Below are 18,717 nucleotides of genomic sequence, written 5' to 3'. Positions count from 1 at the left end.
ATTCACGACAGCCATAAAGTGGAAAGCACCCAACTGTGCACCAGCTGGTGCATGGACAAATGAAGTACGGTCCAGCCATATACCAAAAGATGATTCAACCACAGAAGGAATGAGGTCCTGGCACATGCTACAACATAGATGAACCCTGAAACCTTTATGGCAAGTGAAAGTAGCCAAGCCCAAAAGGCCATATATGGTATGATTCCATTAGCATGAAATGTCCAGCATAAGCAAATCCAGAGACAGAAAGTAGAAGAGTGGTTGCCAGAGTCGGGGGCTGGGGAATGGTTGCCAGTAGGCATGAGGTACTTTTTAGGAAAATGTTCTGGAATGAGATAGTGCTTATTGTTGTATCACCTGGTAAATATACCCCACACCTCCAAATGGTATACTTTAAGAATAATCGGCTGGGCGTGGTGGCTCATGCCTATAATCCCAGCACTTTGGGAGGCCAAGACGGGTAGATCACTTGAGGTCAGGAGTTCGAGACTAGCCTGGTCAACATGGTGAAACCCCATCTCTACTAAAAATACAAAAATTAGTCAGGTGTGGTGGGCATTCCTGTAATCCCAGCTACTCAGGAGGCTGAGACAGAAGAATCACTCAAATCCGGGAGGCAGAGCTTGCAGTGAGCCAAGATCCCACCACTGCACTCCAGCCTGGGCAACAGAGCGAGACTCCATCTCAAAAAAAAAAAAGAAGAAGTTCGAGACCAGCCTGGGCAGCAATTTAGTGAGCCTCGGTCTCTACAATGAATGAATGAATGAATGAATGAATGAATGAAAGAAAGAATAATCAATGTCGACTTCCCTGTTGGTGGGGAGTGGGGGTTACAGCAGCTGCAATCCCTCTGATGGGTCCTGTCATTCTAAGGACAGGGTCCAAACTCCAGGCCTTGGCCCTACCCTGTGGGCTACATCCCTCACTCCAGTCTCATCCCTGACCTTGAGCTCCTCCCGGGCCCCAGGTGTCTGAGAAGCTGCCTTTTCCCGCCCCTGGACCTTTCTTTGCACAAGCTGCTCCCTCCCCAGGTTTTCTGCACCCAATCTCAGGCCTTAGGGTCCAGGTCACACACTTGGGAAGCCCCCTCTGTTCCAGCTCTGGCCAGGACCCCTTGGTGTGTGCTCTTGAGGCCGACCCGCCCCACCCGGCCTGCTTCCCTGTCTAATGCTCCTCCAGGACCACCCACAGGGAACCAGACATCTCCCCTGGGTCGTATGTCCAGTACCCATCTCTGAGAAGCCCACCGTGCAGCAAATGTTTGTTGAATACGACAAGGATTTGGGTGCAAGAACCTCACCGTCACTCCCATTTTATGGGGAAATGAGGCTGGGAATTTTCTGGGGGTCACACGCTAGGAGACAGCAGCACTAGGACGTGAATCCCGGCTGTGCGGCTCTAGATCAGCGCTTCCAAACAGCAGCGACCTTGCCCCCCGGGGACATTTGGCCACATGTTTGGTTGTCAGGCTGGGGAGTGGGGTTGGAGGAATGCTAATAGTATCTTGGGAGTGGAGGCCAGAGAGGCTGCTAAGCAACTTACAATACCCAGAACAGCCCCACAACAGAGAATTTTCCAGGGCAGCAGCACTGGGGCTGAGAAGCCCTGCTCTGGGGTGTGCGTTCCTAACCACTAGGCTGTCCGGACTCTTCAGTGGCTTCCTCCTCCTCAGGATAAAGGCCAAAGTCCTGACCTCGGACGGCAAGGGTTGGACAACCTGGCTGCTGCCGCCAGTTTCTTTGGCCCCACTGGGGTCTGATTCCCCTTTGCCCCCAATACCTGGCCTCCCAAGATCCTTCCAACATCCAAATCTCCTCCCTGCTCAGAGCCAAGATCCCGCCTGGAGCCCCTGCCTGAGCTGCACCCACCTGACACAGTTCCCACAGTTCCTCCACCCACCTAACACAGTTCCTTCCACTCCTTCTCCAGGGTCCTGTAGATCCCATGCCTCAGTCGCTGCTTCCCTTCACAGCACTTGCCTAATGAAAGCAAATCCTGGCCAAGTGTGAGCAGCAGAACAATGGCTCCCAAAGATGTCCACGTCCTAGTCCCAGAACCTGTGAATATGTCACCTTCCTTGGCAAAAGGGATCCTGCAGGTGTGATTAAGTTAAGGGTCTTGGAATAGGAGGTCACTGTGGATCATCCAGGTAGGCCCAACGTAATCTCAAGGGTCCTTACAAGAGGGAGGCAGGAGGGCCAGCAACAGAGAGACAGGAAGATGTCACTCCATGGGCTTTGAAGCGGGAGGCAGGGGCCACGAGCTGAGGAATGCAGGCAGTGCTAGAATCTGGAAAAGGCAGGAAAAAAGGCAAGGAAAGGCAAAGATTCTCCCCAGAGCCTCCGGAAGGGGCCAACCTGCCACCACCTTGACTTTAGCCCCATAAGGCACATTTTGGGCTTCTGACTTCCAGAACTATAAGATAATAAATGTGTGTTGTGGACGAGTGCAGTGGCTCATGCCTGTAATCCCAGCACTTTGGGAGGCTGAGGCGGGCAGATCCTTTGAGGTCGGGAGTTCAAGAGCAGCCTAGCCAACATGGCAAAACCTTGTCTCTACTAAAAAAACAAAAATTAGAGGCCGGGCGCGGTGGCTCAAGCCTGTAATCCCAGCACTTTGGGAGGCCGAGACGGGCGGATCACGAGGTCAGGAGATCGAGACCATCCTGGCTAACATGGTGAAACGCCGTCTCTACTAAAACATACAAAAAACTAGCCGGGCGAGGTGGCGGGCGCCTATAGTCCCAGCTACACGGGAGGCTGAGCCAGGAGAATGGCGTGAACCTGGGAGGCGGAGCTTGCAGTGAGCTGAGATCCGGCCACTGCACTCTAGCCTGGGTGACAAAGCAAGACTCCGTCTCAAAAACAAAAACAAAAACAAAAACAAAAAAAAAACAAAAATTAGCTGGATGTGGTGGCAGGCGCCTGTAATCCCAGTTACTTGGGAGGCTGAGGCAGGAGAATCACTGGAACCCAGGAGGCAGAGGTTGCAGAGAGCCAAGATCATGCCACTGCACTCCAGCTGGGGCTACAGAGCGAGACTCCGTCTCAAAAAAAAAAAAAAAAGGTGTTGTTTTCTGTTCTTTTTTTTTTTTTTTTTTTTTTTGAGACGGAGTCTCGCTCTGTCACCCGGGCTGGAGTGCAGTGGCCGGATCTCAGCTCACTGCAAGCTCCGCCTCCCGGGTTCACGCCATTCTCCTGCCTCAGCCTCCCCAGTAGCTGGGACTACAGGCGCCCACCACCTCGCCCGGCTAGCTTTTTGTATTTTTTAGTAGAGACGGGGTTTCACCGTGTTAGCCAGGATGGTCTCGATCTCCTGACCTTGTGATCCGCCCGTCTCAGCCTCCCAAAGTGCTGGGATTACAGGCTTGAGCCACCGCGCCCGGCTATTCTTCTTCTTTTTTTAAAATTGGGCAGCCTCCTGAGCCAGGGTGGGCTCAGAGAGGCTCCTGTGTGTTGTTTTAAGCCACTAAGTTCATGGTAATTTCTCCCAGCAGCGATAGGAGGCTGATGTGGTAATACCCTGCTGAGGGTCTCTCCTGGCCGGCCCTCAGTCAACGTCAATGGACTGAATGCTCAGAAAGGAACGGTCCTGATAGCTGGGCTGGCCCAGGCCAGGCAAGAACCAAGCTGCAAGTCTTCACATTTTCTTTCCTCTTTCAAACGTGTGGAATAAAATTCAAATGAATCAGCTATTCCAAGGGCAAAGTTTTAATTATATTCCTGCTTCATTCTCTGCTGACAAGAATGTTAATTCTCTGCTAACTCGGTGCTGACAGCCACGCCTGCTCCCTCCCTCTGCAGCTTGGGAGGGGCTCACATTCCCTCTGGCCAGGTGACTATGACACAGCCGCAAGGTCCTCTCAGCCTCCCAGTCCTCTGCTGTGCACGAAGCCAGGGTCCCAAGCCTAGGGCCCCAAGTGGATGAAGAGCGTCTGCACCGGCACATATGAGCTGGAGTCCTGGCTTGATGTAACTAGTAGTGTGACCCCAGAGAAGTGGCTGACCTTGCAAAGCTTATGCTCCTCTTCCAGGAGATGGGGGCAGTGAGAGGACTGACTCTGCAGTGCAGCAAGGAGGAAATGAGATGCCATGCATCTTAGCCAGGCAAGTAAAAGATGGGTGAGCTACGTCAGTGGTAAGGCAAGAGGGCATGGTGAGGACTGTGGAAAACTGGAGAGCCCATGCCCTTCTGAGGAGCAGCAGCCACCAGCTCCATCCATTTTTTTTTTTTTTTTCAGACAGTCTTGCTCTGTTGCCCAGGCTGGAGTGCAGTGGTGCGATCTTGGCTCACTGCAACCTCTGCCTCCCAGGTTCAAGTGATTCTTGTGCCTCAGCCTTCTCAGTGTGTGCCACCACACGCAGTTGATTTTCATACTTTTAGTAGAGACAGGGTTTCACCAGGTTGGCCAGGGTGGTTTCAAACTCTTGGCCTCCATTGATTCACCCGCCTCAGCCTCCCAAAGTGCTAGGATTACAGGCGTGAGCCACCACGCCCAGCCTCCATCCATTCTTGCAAGAACACTGCAAGAATGCAACCCAGGGCCTGGAAATGTTCTCGCTCTCAATTTGGGTCATCATCACATGATGTCGATATATGTAAAAATTCACTAAATTACATACTTAGACGTGTATACATTATATATTTATGCCTTGAAACATAAACAGATTAAAGTATTTAAGGAAATGTGGGCCCAGGGTTATCAAAGTTTCTGAATTTTCAAAAGCTTAAAATGCAGATTTTTATATAAAGTACCCTGATTTTAAATGTTGGAAACAAATTCTTTTTTTTCTTTTTGAGACAAGATCTTGCTCTATCACCCAGCCTGGAGTACAGTGGCACAATCAAGGCTCACGGTAGCCACGACCTCCTGGGCTCAAGCCATCCTCCTACCTCAGCCTCCCAAGTAGCTGGGACTAGAGGCATGCACCCACCACACCTGACTAGTTCTGTATTTTTGGTAGAGATGGGGTTTCGCCATGTTGCTGGTCTCAAACTCCTGGGCTCAAGCGATCCTTCCACACTGGCTTCCCAAAATGTTGGGATTACAGGCATGAGCCACTGCACCTGGCCTGGAAACAAATTCTTACTTGTGGTTTTTTTCAAAATATCACTTGAGTGCAGACCCCCCAACTGCCACCACCAACCCCCTGCATTGGGCATAATGCCTGCATGTTCAAGGCCAGATCGGCGTCTTCCAGGAAAAGGGAAAAGCCAGATCAGGTTCACAGCCTCAGAACCTTCGTTTGCCTAGACGTACCTCTAGCCGGTCCACTTTGGCGTAGATGCCACGCATTTCTGTCAGTTTGGCCTTAAGGACTGGGATGTTTTCCTCCAGGATCTGTGACGTATCACTCCTGATCTGCAAGGAACAAAACAGCTCATCAGGCCTTCTGCCCCATCACTGTGTCCTCCTGCCTGCCTCAGAGGTCGGCCAGGGTCTACACAGACCCCACCGATGGCTGAGGTGCCAGGTGGCATCCTGCACCAGACAGGCCCAAGAACAACCCAGAGCCCCAGGGGAGGACCAACCTCATCGCCTCTGTGGACCCAGACCTACCCAGGTATTATTTACTGAACCACAAATTAATCACTTCCCCGCCAACCACCCAGCAACACCAGTCCCAAACTAAATATCTTCGTTTTCTAAACCACTGAACTGGAGCAAATGGAAAGAATCAGAATCTCTTCTCTAAACCAAAGTCAAAGTCAGTCCAGTTTTCATTGCACTGGAATATTAACAAGTTGATCATTACGATTAATATTCATTAATAATGTTAATGAACACCACAACTCTCATGTATCAGATGCTTCCGACACGCAGACTTGTCCTAAGTACTTCCTTGCACCATCTCCTTGAGTTATCATTTTCTTCTGCTTGCAAGGGTTCCAGAAGTGAACTGTGTGAAGCCACGTATCTTTCCCTTGATCACTGAAATCAGACGCCGATGGTTCCTTTTTCCTTCAGAACCCAAGGACCAAGCCTAACTCTTCTGTGTGTGTGAGAGAGAATGAGAGATTCCATTTTCATGTTATCACATCCTCGCTGTGCAAAAAAAAAGGCCATATATTCATGGCTCTCAAATTCTGGGGAGCGGCTGGCCGTGGTGGCTCACGCCTGTAATCCCAGAACTTTGGGAGGCTGAGGTAGGTGGATCACCAGAGGTCAGGAGTTCAAGACCAGCCTGGCCAACATGGTGAAACCCTGTCTCTACTAAAAATACAAAAATTAGCCAGGCATAGAGCACACACCTCTAATCTCAGCTACTCGGGAGGCTGAGGCAGGAGAATTGCTTGAACCCTGGAGGCAGAGGTTGCAGTGAGCCAAGATCGAGCCATTGCACTCCAGCCTAGGTGACGGAACGAAACTCCATCTCAAAAAAGAAAGAAAAAAAAAAAAAAATTCTGGGGAGCAACTGAATCTCCTTGGGGAAGCCTTTCAAACAGTGATTCTGATTCCCAGCCTCTCCTAGTTTGAGAATCTGCATTTTCAGCCAACACTCTGAGGCAACGTTGGAATAGGAATCTGGGGACCACTGTTACAGAAACACCAGTGGGCACAGCAGGAGCTGGACTAAGGATTCAGGCTAGTGTTTAAATTTAGCTCTACCCACCATGAGCTCTGTGACCTTAGGCAACTCACTGCACCTCTCTGAGCCCTCCTTTGCTCACTGGGACAGTGGTGCGATGATGATGGTCCTTTCGCTGGGATGCTGAGGATGAGCTGTTTAGCACAGTGCTGGCGTGGAGTGTGGAGGTGGCTTCTGACGTGCTCCCCGGGGTCTCACCCTCCTGGTATCCTCATGCTTAGGTAATCTCCTCCCCTAGATTTTGGGCTAGGCCTAGTGGCTTTAGTTTGTTTGTTTTTTGAGACTGAGTCTGGCTCTGTTTCCCAGGCTGGAGTGAAGTGGTGCAATCTCAGCTCACTGTAACCTCTGCCTCCCAGGTTCAAGCGATTCTCCTGCCTCAGCCTCCTGAGTAGCTGGGACCACAGGTGCGCACCACCATGCCCGGGTAGTTTTTGTATTTTAGTAGAGACGGGGTTTCACCACGTTGGCCAGGTTGGTCTTGAACTTCTGACCTCAAGTGATCCACTTGCCTCGGTCTCCCAAAGAGCTGGGATTATAGGGGTGAGTCACCACTTCTGGCCCCAAATTTTTATTAAAAAAATTTTTTTTTGAAAACTGTAACTGTTTTTCCTCCTCTTTCTGCCTAAGTACATCAGACTTCTCGTGGTTATCATGAAAATCTGCTCCCACCACTGTTCAGACAACATTTCCCCCTTGCCCTGGGTTTCCTGCGACCTTCGCCCCATTGCTCTGTATGTCTAAAACCAAACTCCTCCACGCCTCTCCCCACGCCTAGCCCTCCTCTGGTCACAGCACCGCCATCTCTCTGGGCACCTAGCTCTAGGTGTCTAGTATCCTCAGGGATACTTGTTTTTCATGCCCTGATCCCACAAGGTCAAAGATAAGCCCTGAGAGGGTGGCATGTGGTATCAGGCTGCCCGGCCTAAGCCCCTGGCCCACTGTTCTCCACTATGACACGAGGCTGGTCCCCTATCCTCCCTGGGCCTCGGTTTCCTCATCTCATATTTTGAAAAAAAAAAAAAAGATTTTGCAGGCTGGACACAGTGGCTTACACCTGTAATCCCAGCAGTCTGGGAGGCCAAGGTGGGCAGATCACCTGAGGTGAGGAGTTCAAGACTAGCCATAGCCAAAATGGAGAAACCCTGTCTCTACTAAAAATACAAAAGTTAGCTGGGTGTGATGGCACGTGCCTGTAGTCCCAGCTACTTGGGAGGCTGAGGCAGGAGAATCGCTTGAACCCGGGAAATGGAGGTTGCAGTGAGCCAAGGTGGCGCCACTGCACTCCAGCCTGGGCGACAGTGCAAGACCCTGTCTCTAAAACAAACAAAAATTCAAGTGGGACTCCCATGAGAAATGGCTGATTCTAGGACTGAGCTGAGCCTGGAGCATCTTGCAGCCCAGAAAGCAAGAAAGTATTCCACAAAATAAAAGATGAGATGGGGCTTACCCAAGAGACAAAGAAGCCAACCTGCAGGATGAAATGGCCAAAGCTGGGACAAACTGAGCAACAAAAAATTAACATCGCATTAGATCATAGCTCACAGTACAAAGTAAATGTGCACAAGCCTATTGTGGGAAATGGCAAATTCCACTGGAGAAAGCCGCGGGCACCACCTTACGCAGGTTCACATCCACGATGCCACGTGGGCATCCGGTACCCTCTGATGGGATGTGATAAGACTCCTCCTCCTCGGCCGGGCGCGGTGGCTCAAGCCTGTAATCCCAGCACTTTGGGAGGCCGAGACGGGCGGATCATGAGGTCAGGAGATCGAGACCATCCTGGCTAACACAGTGAAACCCCGTCTCTACTAAAATACAAAAAAAAACTAGCCGGGCGAGGTGGCGGGCGCCTGTAGTCCCAGCTACTCGGGAGGCTGAGGCAGGAGAATGGCGTGAACCCGGGAGGCGGAGCTTGCAGTGAGCTGAGATCCGGCCACTGCACTCCAGCCTGGGCGACAGAGCGAGACTCCGTCTCAAAAAAAAAAAAAAAAAAAATTAAAAAAAAAAAAAAGACTCCTCCTCCTCTGTGGTGATCGTTCCACAAATTCCTATCTCCAATCTAACCACATGAAAAACGTCACAAAAATCGAGAGACCTTCTGTGAAACACCTGACCAGCATATGCCTCGAAACTGCACAAGTGATGAAAAGCGAGGTAAGACTGAAACTGTCACAGGCCGGCAAAGACTAAGGAGATGTGACAATCTCGTGCCATGTGGCACCTTAGACTGGATCCTGGAACAGAAAGAGGACACTCATGGGAAACTGGTGACATCAAAACAAACTGTGGAGTTCAGTGCATAGCAATATACCAATGCTGGTTTCTTCATTTGTTTTTTTTTTTGGGGGGGGGGTGTTTCTTTTTGTTTGTTTGTTTTATAGGGTCTTGCTTTGTCACTCAGGCTGGAGTGCAGTGGTGCAATCATGGCTTGTTGCAGCCTCGACCTCCTGGGCTCAAACAATTCTCCAGCCTCAGTCTCTTGAATAGCTGGGACTACAGCTGTCCACCACCATGCCCAGCTAATTTTTTATCTTTTGTAGAGACAGGGTTTCACTGTGTTGTCCAGGCTGGTCTTGAACACCTGGCCTCAAGCTATCCTCCTGCCTCAATCCAAAGTGTTGGGTTTGCAGGCGTCAGCCATTGTGCCTGGCCCCTTAGTACTGACAAATGTACCATGGTGATGTGAGATGTTAACAGTGGGGGTCAGGAACGCAAGACCAGCCTGGACAACATAGCGAGCCACCATCTCCGTTAAAAAATTAAAAATGCATTTTAAAAAATTTAGGGTTAATATGGCAACTCACTGAACAATCTTTGCAACTTTTCTGTAAATATAAACTATTCAAAAATAAAAAATACATAAATGTAGTTTTAAAAAATCAAGTAATTAGCTCTGAATCTACAGCTTCTCTTAAGTCAGCAGCTTTGGCAATGATGGGCCTGAGTCTCCCCAGGCAGCAAAGGCCGAGGCTGCTCCCTCCAGATGGGCCTGAGTGCTGGGGTTTCCACAGTCATCACCCCTCCCCATTGTCTCACCCCAGCTCCACGCTCTGCCTGGCTCCAGCAATTGTTACCAGTGACAGGGAAAAGTCCTTAGTCTCCTCCCTTTCTTCCCCAAGGCCGGATTTCTAGAGAGAAGCTCATTCCTCAACAAGGCGAAACTTGGAGAAAATCACCCTGATGTAGCAAAGAGCAGATAATTAATTCCAGGGCAAGGTCAGAACAGGGGGGAGCAAACCTGAATCGTATCTTTCTGTTAATTTCTAAAGAAACAAACTGGGGGAGGGGTGAGAATGAGCTTGGGGGTATGGGCTGGGACTGGCAACCTACAGGAGACAAAGTGGCAGACAAAAGATTCAGGGACCACCCTCGCCCCCTAAATCCGAAAGAACTGGGAACAGTTTTTTTTTTTTTCCTTATTTTTATTTGTTTATTTTTTTCTTTTTCTTTCTTTTTTTTTTGAGACGCCCAGGCTGGAGTGCAGTGGCGCCATCTCTGCTCACTGCAACCTCTGCATCCAGATTCAAGTGATTCTCCTGCCTCAGCCTCCCGAGTAGCTGGGATTACAGGCACCTGCCACCACGCCTGGCTAATTTTTATATTTTTAGTAGAGACAGGGTTTCACCATGTTGGCCAGACTGGTCTTGAACTCCTGACCTCAAGTGATCCACCCACCTTGGCTTCCCAAAGTGCTGGAATTACAGGCGTGAGCCACGGCGCCCGGCCTCTTATTTTATTTTTAGAGAAATCCCTTCTCTGATGCAGCTTCTCCAATGGCTGAAACCGAAGGCAACAGGGAACTGTTTATACCTGCCCAGAGGTTTACCCAGAGGTAGTTACTCAGAATGAGGGGCCAGGGAGGGCAATCCCAGGGGCTGAAAGACCCCAACCCTTACTCTTGGTTCCACCCTGGGCTGGGAACCATAAAAGAAACTTTAGGGCCAGGTGCAGGGGCTCACACCTGTAATCCCAATTCTTTGGGACGCTGAGGTGAGAGGATCCCTTGAGGCCAGGAGTTCAAGACCAGTCTGGGCAACATAGTGAGGCACCATCTCTATTTAAAAAATTAAACATTTATTTATTTTTATTTATTTATTTTTTTTTTTTTTGAGACGGAGTCTTGCTCTGCCGCCCAGGCTGGAGTGCAGTGGCCGGATCTCAGCTCACTGCAAGCTCCGCCTCCCGGGTTCACGCCATTCTCCTGCCTCAGCCTCCCGAGTAGCTGGGACTACAGGCGCCCGCCACCTCACCCGGCTAGTTTTTTGTATATTTTAGTAGAGACGGGGTTTCACCATGTTAGCCAGGATGGTCTCGATCTCCTGACCTCGTGATCCGCCCGTCTCGGCCTCCCAAAGTGCTGGGATTACAGGCTTGAGCCACCGCGCCCGGCCAAAAAATTAAACATTTATTAAAGGAAAAAACAGAACTGTAGGGTTAACATAGGTCCAGTCTAGAGGGGCATGATACCAACAGAGCACACTCCATGACCTCTGACTGTGTGCTGGGAACAGGCCCCGGGAGGCAAGAAATATTTCTTCTTCAACCTTATTTTATGGGAGATAAAACTGAGGCTCAGAGAAACTAAATGAGCTGGCCCAAGGTCACAAAGCCAGAAAGTGGGAGAGGGAGGATTCCAATCCAGATGGGCCTGAGGCCACCCTTCCTAATACCAGAGGTCTACAGATGTCATTCCATCGGGCCAAGGCAGTGTCAGCCCAATCATGCCTAAAAAAAGTAAAACCAAACCAGATGCCAAGATGTCAAAGTCAGGATATTTCCCTTAGAAACCCAGATCTCTGGCTTCTTGTGAAGAATCAGAAGACCTGGCCACACTGAGCCCATGTTCCACATGGCAACAATCAGCTGGAGCTGAGTGACAGCTGCCACTTTTGTTAACCCCAGTCCCCTTCACTCCCTACAGTCTCCCCAACATGGAATCCATGGCTACCCAGAGGAGCGCTTTCTTCTTATGGAAGAGTCAAAAGAAAAGTGGCATATTTTTCACCTCCAACTCACTTCTCATCACATTACAGGTGTTTACATTTGCGCACCTTGGGGCACGCTCTGAGAAGAGCAAAGAGATTTCAGTGAAGCAGCTCCATGCTCTGGAGCCTCTGCCAGGACAAACACCCAACCAGGTATGCTAGCCTGGGGGTCCCAGACCCTTCCCCCAACTCTCCTCCCACCTCTCCAGAGCTGGTCTCCAGAGCCCAGAAGTCTGGGCAGCAGGTGCTGAGGTCATCACAGAGCAAAGTCATCTGTCCAGAATGATTCAGGGCCCCTAGGAAGGAGAGCCAAACGCACTGGACCCGAGAACGCGCACCCACGCCAAATGCAACTGCTGGGCCAAGGCCAACAGGAAACGTTCTCCATTTATGTGAGCGAAGTAAGAGTCTGCTCCTTGGCAGAAGGTGGGCCCAAGGCCACTGGAGTTTCAGAGGGACCGGACAAGCTACCCAAACCCCACAGGGCACTGAGCTGAAAGGCTTTACAAATCCAGCCTCACTCCAGATAACTTCCTCAGCGTCATGCCCCTCTGCTGCTTTGGTAATAACAATGATGGCATTAGTAGCTACCATTCATTAGTCATTTAATAAATAGCAGGTACTGTGCTCAGCAATGATCTTTAACTGGGTGTAAGCGACACAAAGGAAAGGGCACAGCTTATAAGTGGAACAGCTTGAGGAATCCACACATATGTTTACATCTGTGTAACCACCACCCAGACTAAAATACAGAATATTTCCTCACCCCGTAAGGCCTCCTGCAGGCCATGACTACCCTCCCCAGACCAACCACTACCGGACTTAGACCACCCATAGATTAGTTCTGCCTATTGCTGAACTTCAGACTAGTGGAATCACACAGAATGTATTCTTGTGTTACGCTTTTCTTTTTAAATTTATTATTATTATTTAAAAATAAAGATGGGGTTTCCCTACGTTGCCCAGGCTGGTCTCAAACTCCTGAGCTCAAGCAGCCCTTCCAGTCTGTCCTCCCAGAGAGCTGGAATGACAGGTGTGAGCCATCATGCCTGGCCATGACTTCTTTTGCTCCATATCACATGTGTGAGATCACCTCTGTTGCTGTGTACAGCAGTCAATTCTTTTTCATTGCCGTGTAGTATTCCAATATATGCATAAACAACAGTTGCTTTACTCATTCTACTGCAGATGGACATTTGGGTTGTTTACAGTTTGGAGTATCATGAATAAGGCTTCTTTTTTTGGGGGGGGGATGGAGTCTCACTCTGTCACCTAGGCTGGAGTGCAGTGGCACGATCTTAGCTCATTGCAACTTCCGCCTCCCAGGTTCAAGTGATTCTCCTGCCTCAGCTTCCCGAGTAGCTGGGACTACAGGTGCATGCCACTGCACCCGATTAATTTTTATATTTTTAGTAGAGACGGGGTTTCGCCATGTTGGCCAGGCTAGTCTTGAACTCCTGACCTCAGGAGATCCACCTGCCTCAGTCTCCCAAAGTGCTGGGATTACAGGCGTGAGCTACCACGCCCGGCGAATAAGGCTTCTATGAACATTTGTGTGTGAATCTTTGTGTGGTTTGGGCACTTGTTTTCATTCCTTATTGGTAATGACAAGGGCTAGAATTGCTGGGATGTAGGTTAAGCACATGTTCATCTTTGTAAGAGGCTGGGTGCAGTGGCTCACGCCTGTAATCCCAGCACTTTGGGAGGCTGAGGTGGGCGGATCACTTGAGGTCAGGAGTTCGAGATCAGCCTGGCCAACATGGTGAAACCCCATCTCTACTAAAAATACAAAAATTAGCCAGGCGTGGTGGTGGGCACCTGTAATTCCAGCTACTCAGGCACAAGAATCGCTTGAACCAGGAGGCGGAGGTTGCAATGAGCTGAGATAGCGCCACTGCACTACAGCCTGGGTAACAGAGTGAGACTGTGTCTCCAAAAAAACAAAACAAAACAAAAAAACCTGTAAGAAACTGCCAGGCTGTTTTCCAAAGTGGCTGTGGGTTTTTTTTGCATTTCTACCAGCAATGTATCAGAGCTTCGTTGCTCTACATCCTTGCCAACACTTGGTATTTTGGTGGTTTTTAAGATCTAGCCATTCTAGTGGGTGTAAAGCACACATCTCTGCCTCATCTATCCCTTACAGTAACTCTTTGGAGATGGAAACTATTTGTAGTGGATTAAGGATGGCCACAAACTCCTTAATTCCTTCCATGAAGGGGTAGAATCCAGGTTCTCTCCCCTGATTCTGGCTGGGCTGTGTAACTGCTTTGACCAATAAACTACAACAAAAGTGACACTGTGTCACTTTTTACACTCAGGCCTCAAGACATGTGGCAGCTTCCCTCCTGCCCACTGGACTGCTTGCTCTGGGGAGGTCAAACAGCCATGCTACGAGGAAGCCCACGCCAGCCACATGGAGAGCGTGCACGAGGCAAGTTACACCAACCAGCCCCAGCCAGCCCAGCCCAGGTATCAGACAAGTGATGAAGGAGCCAGCTTCCACTCAAATGAGCTGAGTCCTCTGTGCCCTGCTCCAACCCACAGAATGGGTGGTTGTTCTACATCACGAAATTTTCGGGTAGTTTGACACAGCAATAGACAATCAGAACCATTATCTTCATTTTATGGAGGAAAAAATAAAGGTTCAGAGAGGTAATGTGACGTGTCCATGGCCCCACAGTGGGAGGAATCAGAACGTGAAGTGCCAACAATTGGCATTATATCAAATGTCAAAAGAGGTCCCAGAACAAAGGGGTGAATTTCAGCGACAGGGAGTGATCAGGACAGGCTAGTGGAAGAACTAATAGAGCAGACAGGAAGCTGGACTTTGATTTCTAACAGCCCAATTTTATCAGAAAGGAAGTGGCTTCTCTCTAAACCGTGCAGCCCAGGGCCTGCCTTCTCTCGGACGTGTAAATTGATCAAACAGTGTTTCTGAAGACCGAGGCAGGGACCTGGGGGGACAGTGGTCCATGGTGTGACATCACCTGCCCCTAGAGGACCCTACTCGCCCCTAGAGGACCCTACTCATCCCTAGCTTGGATTTCAAAGCAGCTCTTAAAGAGAAAAAGAGGCCCCAAGCTAGGGCTGATCACTGGACACCTCTCTCTGCAGTCAGGTGGTCCCACAGCACACAGCAAACATACCAGGTAAGCCAAGCGTGAACCTCTAGGGGCCAAGAGGATTTCTAGAATATAAACGGCATCGGCACGGAGTGCCCATGCAGGGGCTGTAAGCTCAAACACCCCCAGGGGTCCCAAAAGCGTCACATATTTGCAGAACTGGCTGGGCACATCCTGTCAACACAGACACATGGGAAGACACTGCTTCCAAACGGATGCATATTCTCTTCCATTTCTTGGAACACGGGATCCTCTTGGTCTGGCTTTATTTTCCCACTTTCAGTAGGGTCAAAAGAACACAGAAACATCATCTATCAAAAATACACAAGCACGTGGCGGCTGTGGAGTCAGGAAGGCTCCCCGGGAGCAGCCGGCACTGCAGCAAGCTGGAAAGCACATTCGCTGCCCACAGCAGGCGGTCACTTGCTTGCCACGTGACATGGTGGCCGACGCTTGCTAGGTAGGAATGAGTACCCCAGGAGGGCCAGATCTTTGCTTTTCTGAGAGAAGCCAGAACTCCAGATTTTTCACATGAAATTCTAAAAATGTCACAAGCTAATGCCTTTTTCCCCCCCGCCCCAGAAACATCAAATTATCTGCAGGCAGGATTGGAGCTGTGGGTCATCTGTGTGTGGCCGCAGGATTAAATCTTTCCATGAAGCATCTCCAGGCTTCGAGTGAGGAGGACCTGCCCGATGCTGCCTGCAATCTTGAGTCTCCTGGCAACACAGACACACACTTCCCACCACAGGAAGCTGCGATGGTTTTTCAGGGCTGGGCCACAGGGGTCTCTCTCCACCTGTCCACACGGACTCCTGCCCCCAGCCCTCTTTAGGCTGATGCTGGGTCTCCTTGCACAGAATGCCCACATGGATGACGGGGTGGGATTTGAGAACAAAGGTATCCCTGGAGCATCCATCCACACCATCCTCCCAACCTGCCTTCCCTGCCCGCAGCCACGATCCTCCACCCGGTGCCCAGCCACACCACATGCCTGGCCTCCCCACCTTTGCACAGGCTGGTCCCTCTGCCTGAATGCCCTCCTTCCCAATCTGTTGAATTCTTTGTTTCTCCTTCCAGTCCCAGATTCATTACCACCTGTTCTACAAAGCCTTCCCAATTTCCTAGGCAGGACTTAACACCCTGGCTCTGGAATCCCTTCACACCTTGACCTTACCTTCACGACAGCCCTGTAGCATAGGATGGCACCAACTGGTACCCAAATCAGCCTCCCCACATACACTGGGGCTTGGTGGGGATGGAGATGGACTGAACTGTCTCTGCCTAGTCAAGCTTATCACGGAGCCCATTCCTGGGAAAGTGCCCAATACAGCCAGGCGTGGTGGCTCATGCCTATAATCAATCCCAGCACTTTGGGAGGCTGAGGCGGGAGGATCGCTTGAGGCTAGGAGTTCGAGACCAGCCTGATCAACATGGTAAAACCCCATCTCTACTAAAAAATACAAAAATTAGCCGGGCATGGTGGCGCATGTTTGTAATCCCAGCTACTCGGGAGGCTGAGGCAGGAGAATCACTTGAACCCGGGAGGCAGAGGTTGCAGTGAGCTGAGATCGCATCATTGCACTCCACCCTGGGGGACAGAGCGAGACTCTGTCTCGAAAGGAAGGAAGGAAGAAAGGAAAGGAGGGAGGGAGGGAAGGAGGGAAAGACAGACAGAAAGAGAGAGAGAGAGAGAGAGCGAGCCCAATGCATGGTGGTAAAGAAAGGACAATCCAGGCTATTAAAAGCCTGTCTTGTTACTTGGCTCCCACCTGGACCCACATCTGAACATAAAACTTGACTCAAGAGAAGAAACCACATAGTTCCTCTTGGGATTTCCGCTGTGACCCTAGAAGTTGGGCTGAGGTCTGCTGAATATATAGGGATGACTCAGTGCCTGCTGTCTAGGGTGGCTTTGTGCCGGGCACAAAGGAAGGTGTTCAATGAACACCTGGGGCTGCTGTTACTGTTACTCCCTTGGGTTCTCACAAACACTCTCAGGGTCCAGACACAGTGCTTCTCAGGGACACAAACGCATACCACTGGGTCCAGGTGGGCAGGCTTCCTCCATTCCGGGGAGACACAGGGCCTGGTCACAACATGGAGCACTTTGGGCCTCCAGGCAGACACCTCAAGCCCAGGTTACTGATTTGCCTCTAACAAGCTTGGGAGCTTCTAGAAAATTCTATCAATGCTCCTGGGGGCTCCTCACCTGGCTGGCAGCAATCCTGGGAACACTGGGATCTAGAAACAATTTTTCTTTTCTTTTCTCTTTTTTTTTTTTTTTTTTGAGACACAATCTTGATCTATCACCCAGGCTGGAGTGCAGTGGTGCAATCTCAGCTCACTGCAACCTCCTTCTTTTGGGTTCAAGCGATTCTCCTGCCTCAGCCTCCTGAGTAGCTGAGATGACAGGTGCCTGCAACCACACCAGCTAATTTTTGTATTTTTGGTAGAGCCAGGGTTTCACCATGTTGGTCAGGCTGGTCTTGAACTCCTGACCTCAGGTGATCTGCCCGCCTCGGCCTCCCAAAGTGCTGGGATTAAAGGTGTGAGCCACTGCGCCCAGCCTCTAGAGGCAATTTCTAGAGACTCTGGCTTGGGAGGCCTTGTCTTCTGGGCCATTGTCTTCCATCTTCCGCCTCAATCAGGCTAGATTTGGGCCAACCAGGCAGAGTAGGAGGTAAAAGCAGAGAGAACAGAAAGATTCAGGAAGGAACTCAATGCCCAACTCCACCGCGGGCTGTGGCCCGGGCAAGAGGCTCCTCCTAGGCCTCACAGGCCTGAAGCCATTTCCTGGCTGTCTCCATGTTTGCACAGGGGACGGTGCAGAGCTGAGGAAAGTTAAATATAGTCTAGTGTCCCCGCTGAACGGCTCCCTGCATCGGTGCCCGAGAGTGCCACCTTGTGGTCCACTTCTGGCTCCTCTGCGGAATAAAAACCATCTCGGGGGAAGGACGAGATCAAGATGGCCGCCTCAGGAAGCACTTGGGGTTGAGAGAGAGAGAGAGAGAGAGAAGGGAGTGTTTGCACGTGGTTTTCCTCTCAGCGCTGGCTGCTGCCCCATTCCTTCTGGTTGCTAACTCACCACCAAAATGGCTTCCCCAGAAAACTCCAAAACTCCAGGAAGGGCCCGAAGTCTGGCCTGGGCCTAAATTCATGCCTCCCAGGAAGCCACTCACCAGGTCAGCCAGGCTGCAAAACTCTTCCAGCCTGAGGAGCATGCCCTCGATGGTCTCCTCCACCTCCTTCGCCTGAAAAAGAGACGACATCCTGGAGATTAGCAAGTGGTTTCCAGGGAGACAAACACCCTTCATTTTTTTTTTTTTTTTTTTAAAGCAAACTAAGTCTTAGGATTATGTGCCCAGTTCCTGCTCGACCCCCTTCCACTGCCTCCTTTGAAAGAGCAATAAACGGGCAGCAGTCCTGGCACCCGTCACAGAGGACTGGTTAAAGCCACCACGGCCTCTCCATTCTACACAGCTTTCAAAAGAGACAAGATCAACAAATACAGGAAATAAGCTACCCTTACCCTCCACATTGTACAGATGAGGCTCAGAGAGATGGGGTAGCCTACTCAAGATCACAAGGTTAACAAACAGTGCGGGGCAAGAATCCTAATCCAGATGGAGTCCGCAGCCTCACAGCCTGCTCTAATAAACACAGTGGCCCCGGCGATACCCCAGAGCGGAAAAGCAAGCTGCAGACAGTGCCAGATACAAACCATACCAAATAATGTCTGAGGCAGGCAGATCACCTGAGGTCAGGATTTTGAGACCAGCCTGACCAACATGGTGAAACGCCATCTCTACTAAAAATACAAAAATTAGCCAGGCATGGTGGTATGTGCCCATAGTCACAGGCTGAGGCTGGAGAATCACTTGAACCTGGGAGGCAGAGGCTGCAGTGAGCCGAGATCCCACCACTGCACTCCAGCCTGGGCAACAGAGCGAGACTCCATCTCAAAAAAAAAAAAAGTACCTGTCTCCACAGAGAAAGGCCTGGAATGATATGTGCCAA

General features: G+C 50.4%; 1 protein-coding gene across 8 annotated transcripts in view; it reads right to left on the bottom strand.

Annotated features, from left to right (window-relative positions):
- Positions 1 to 18,717, bottom strand: part of BCAS4 (breast carcinoma amplified sequence 4) — an 86,185-nt gene that overhangs the window by 42,897 nt on the left and 24,571 nt on the right. For 7 of the 8 annotated variants that reach the window (XM_015429971.4, XM_005569346.5, XM_005569347.5 and 4 more), the window contains exons 2-3: positions 17,880 to 17,951; positions 5,261 to 5,362 (exon numbers count right to left, since the gene is read on the bottom strand). In XM_015429971.4, coding sequence (XP_015285457.3) covers positions 5,261 to 5,362; positions 17,880 to 17,951 — 174 coding nt within the window. Of the gene's footprint in view, positions 1 to 1,895; positions 2,290 to 5,260; positions 5,363 to 17,879; positions 17,952 to 18,717 lie in introns of those variants that run through there. The other variant, XM_074005557.1, reaches the window with a different exon arrangement.

This window comes from Macaca fascicularis, chromosome 10 (genome assembly GCF_037993035.2).
Source record: "Macaca fascicularis isolate 582-1 chromosome 10, T2T-MFA8v1.1".
Lineage (NCBI taxonomy): Eukaryota > Metazoa > Chordata > Mammalia > Primates > Cercopithecidae > Macaca > Macaca fascicularis.
The sequence above is the reverse complement of the archived record's forward strand: the minus strand, read 5'-3'. Positions and strand labels throughout refer to the sequence as shown.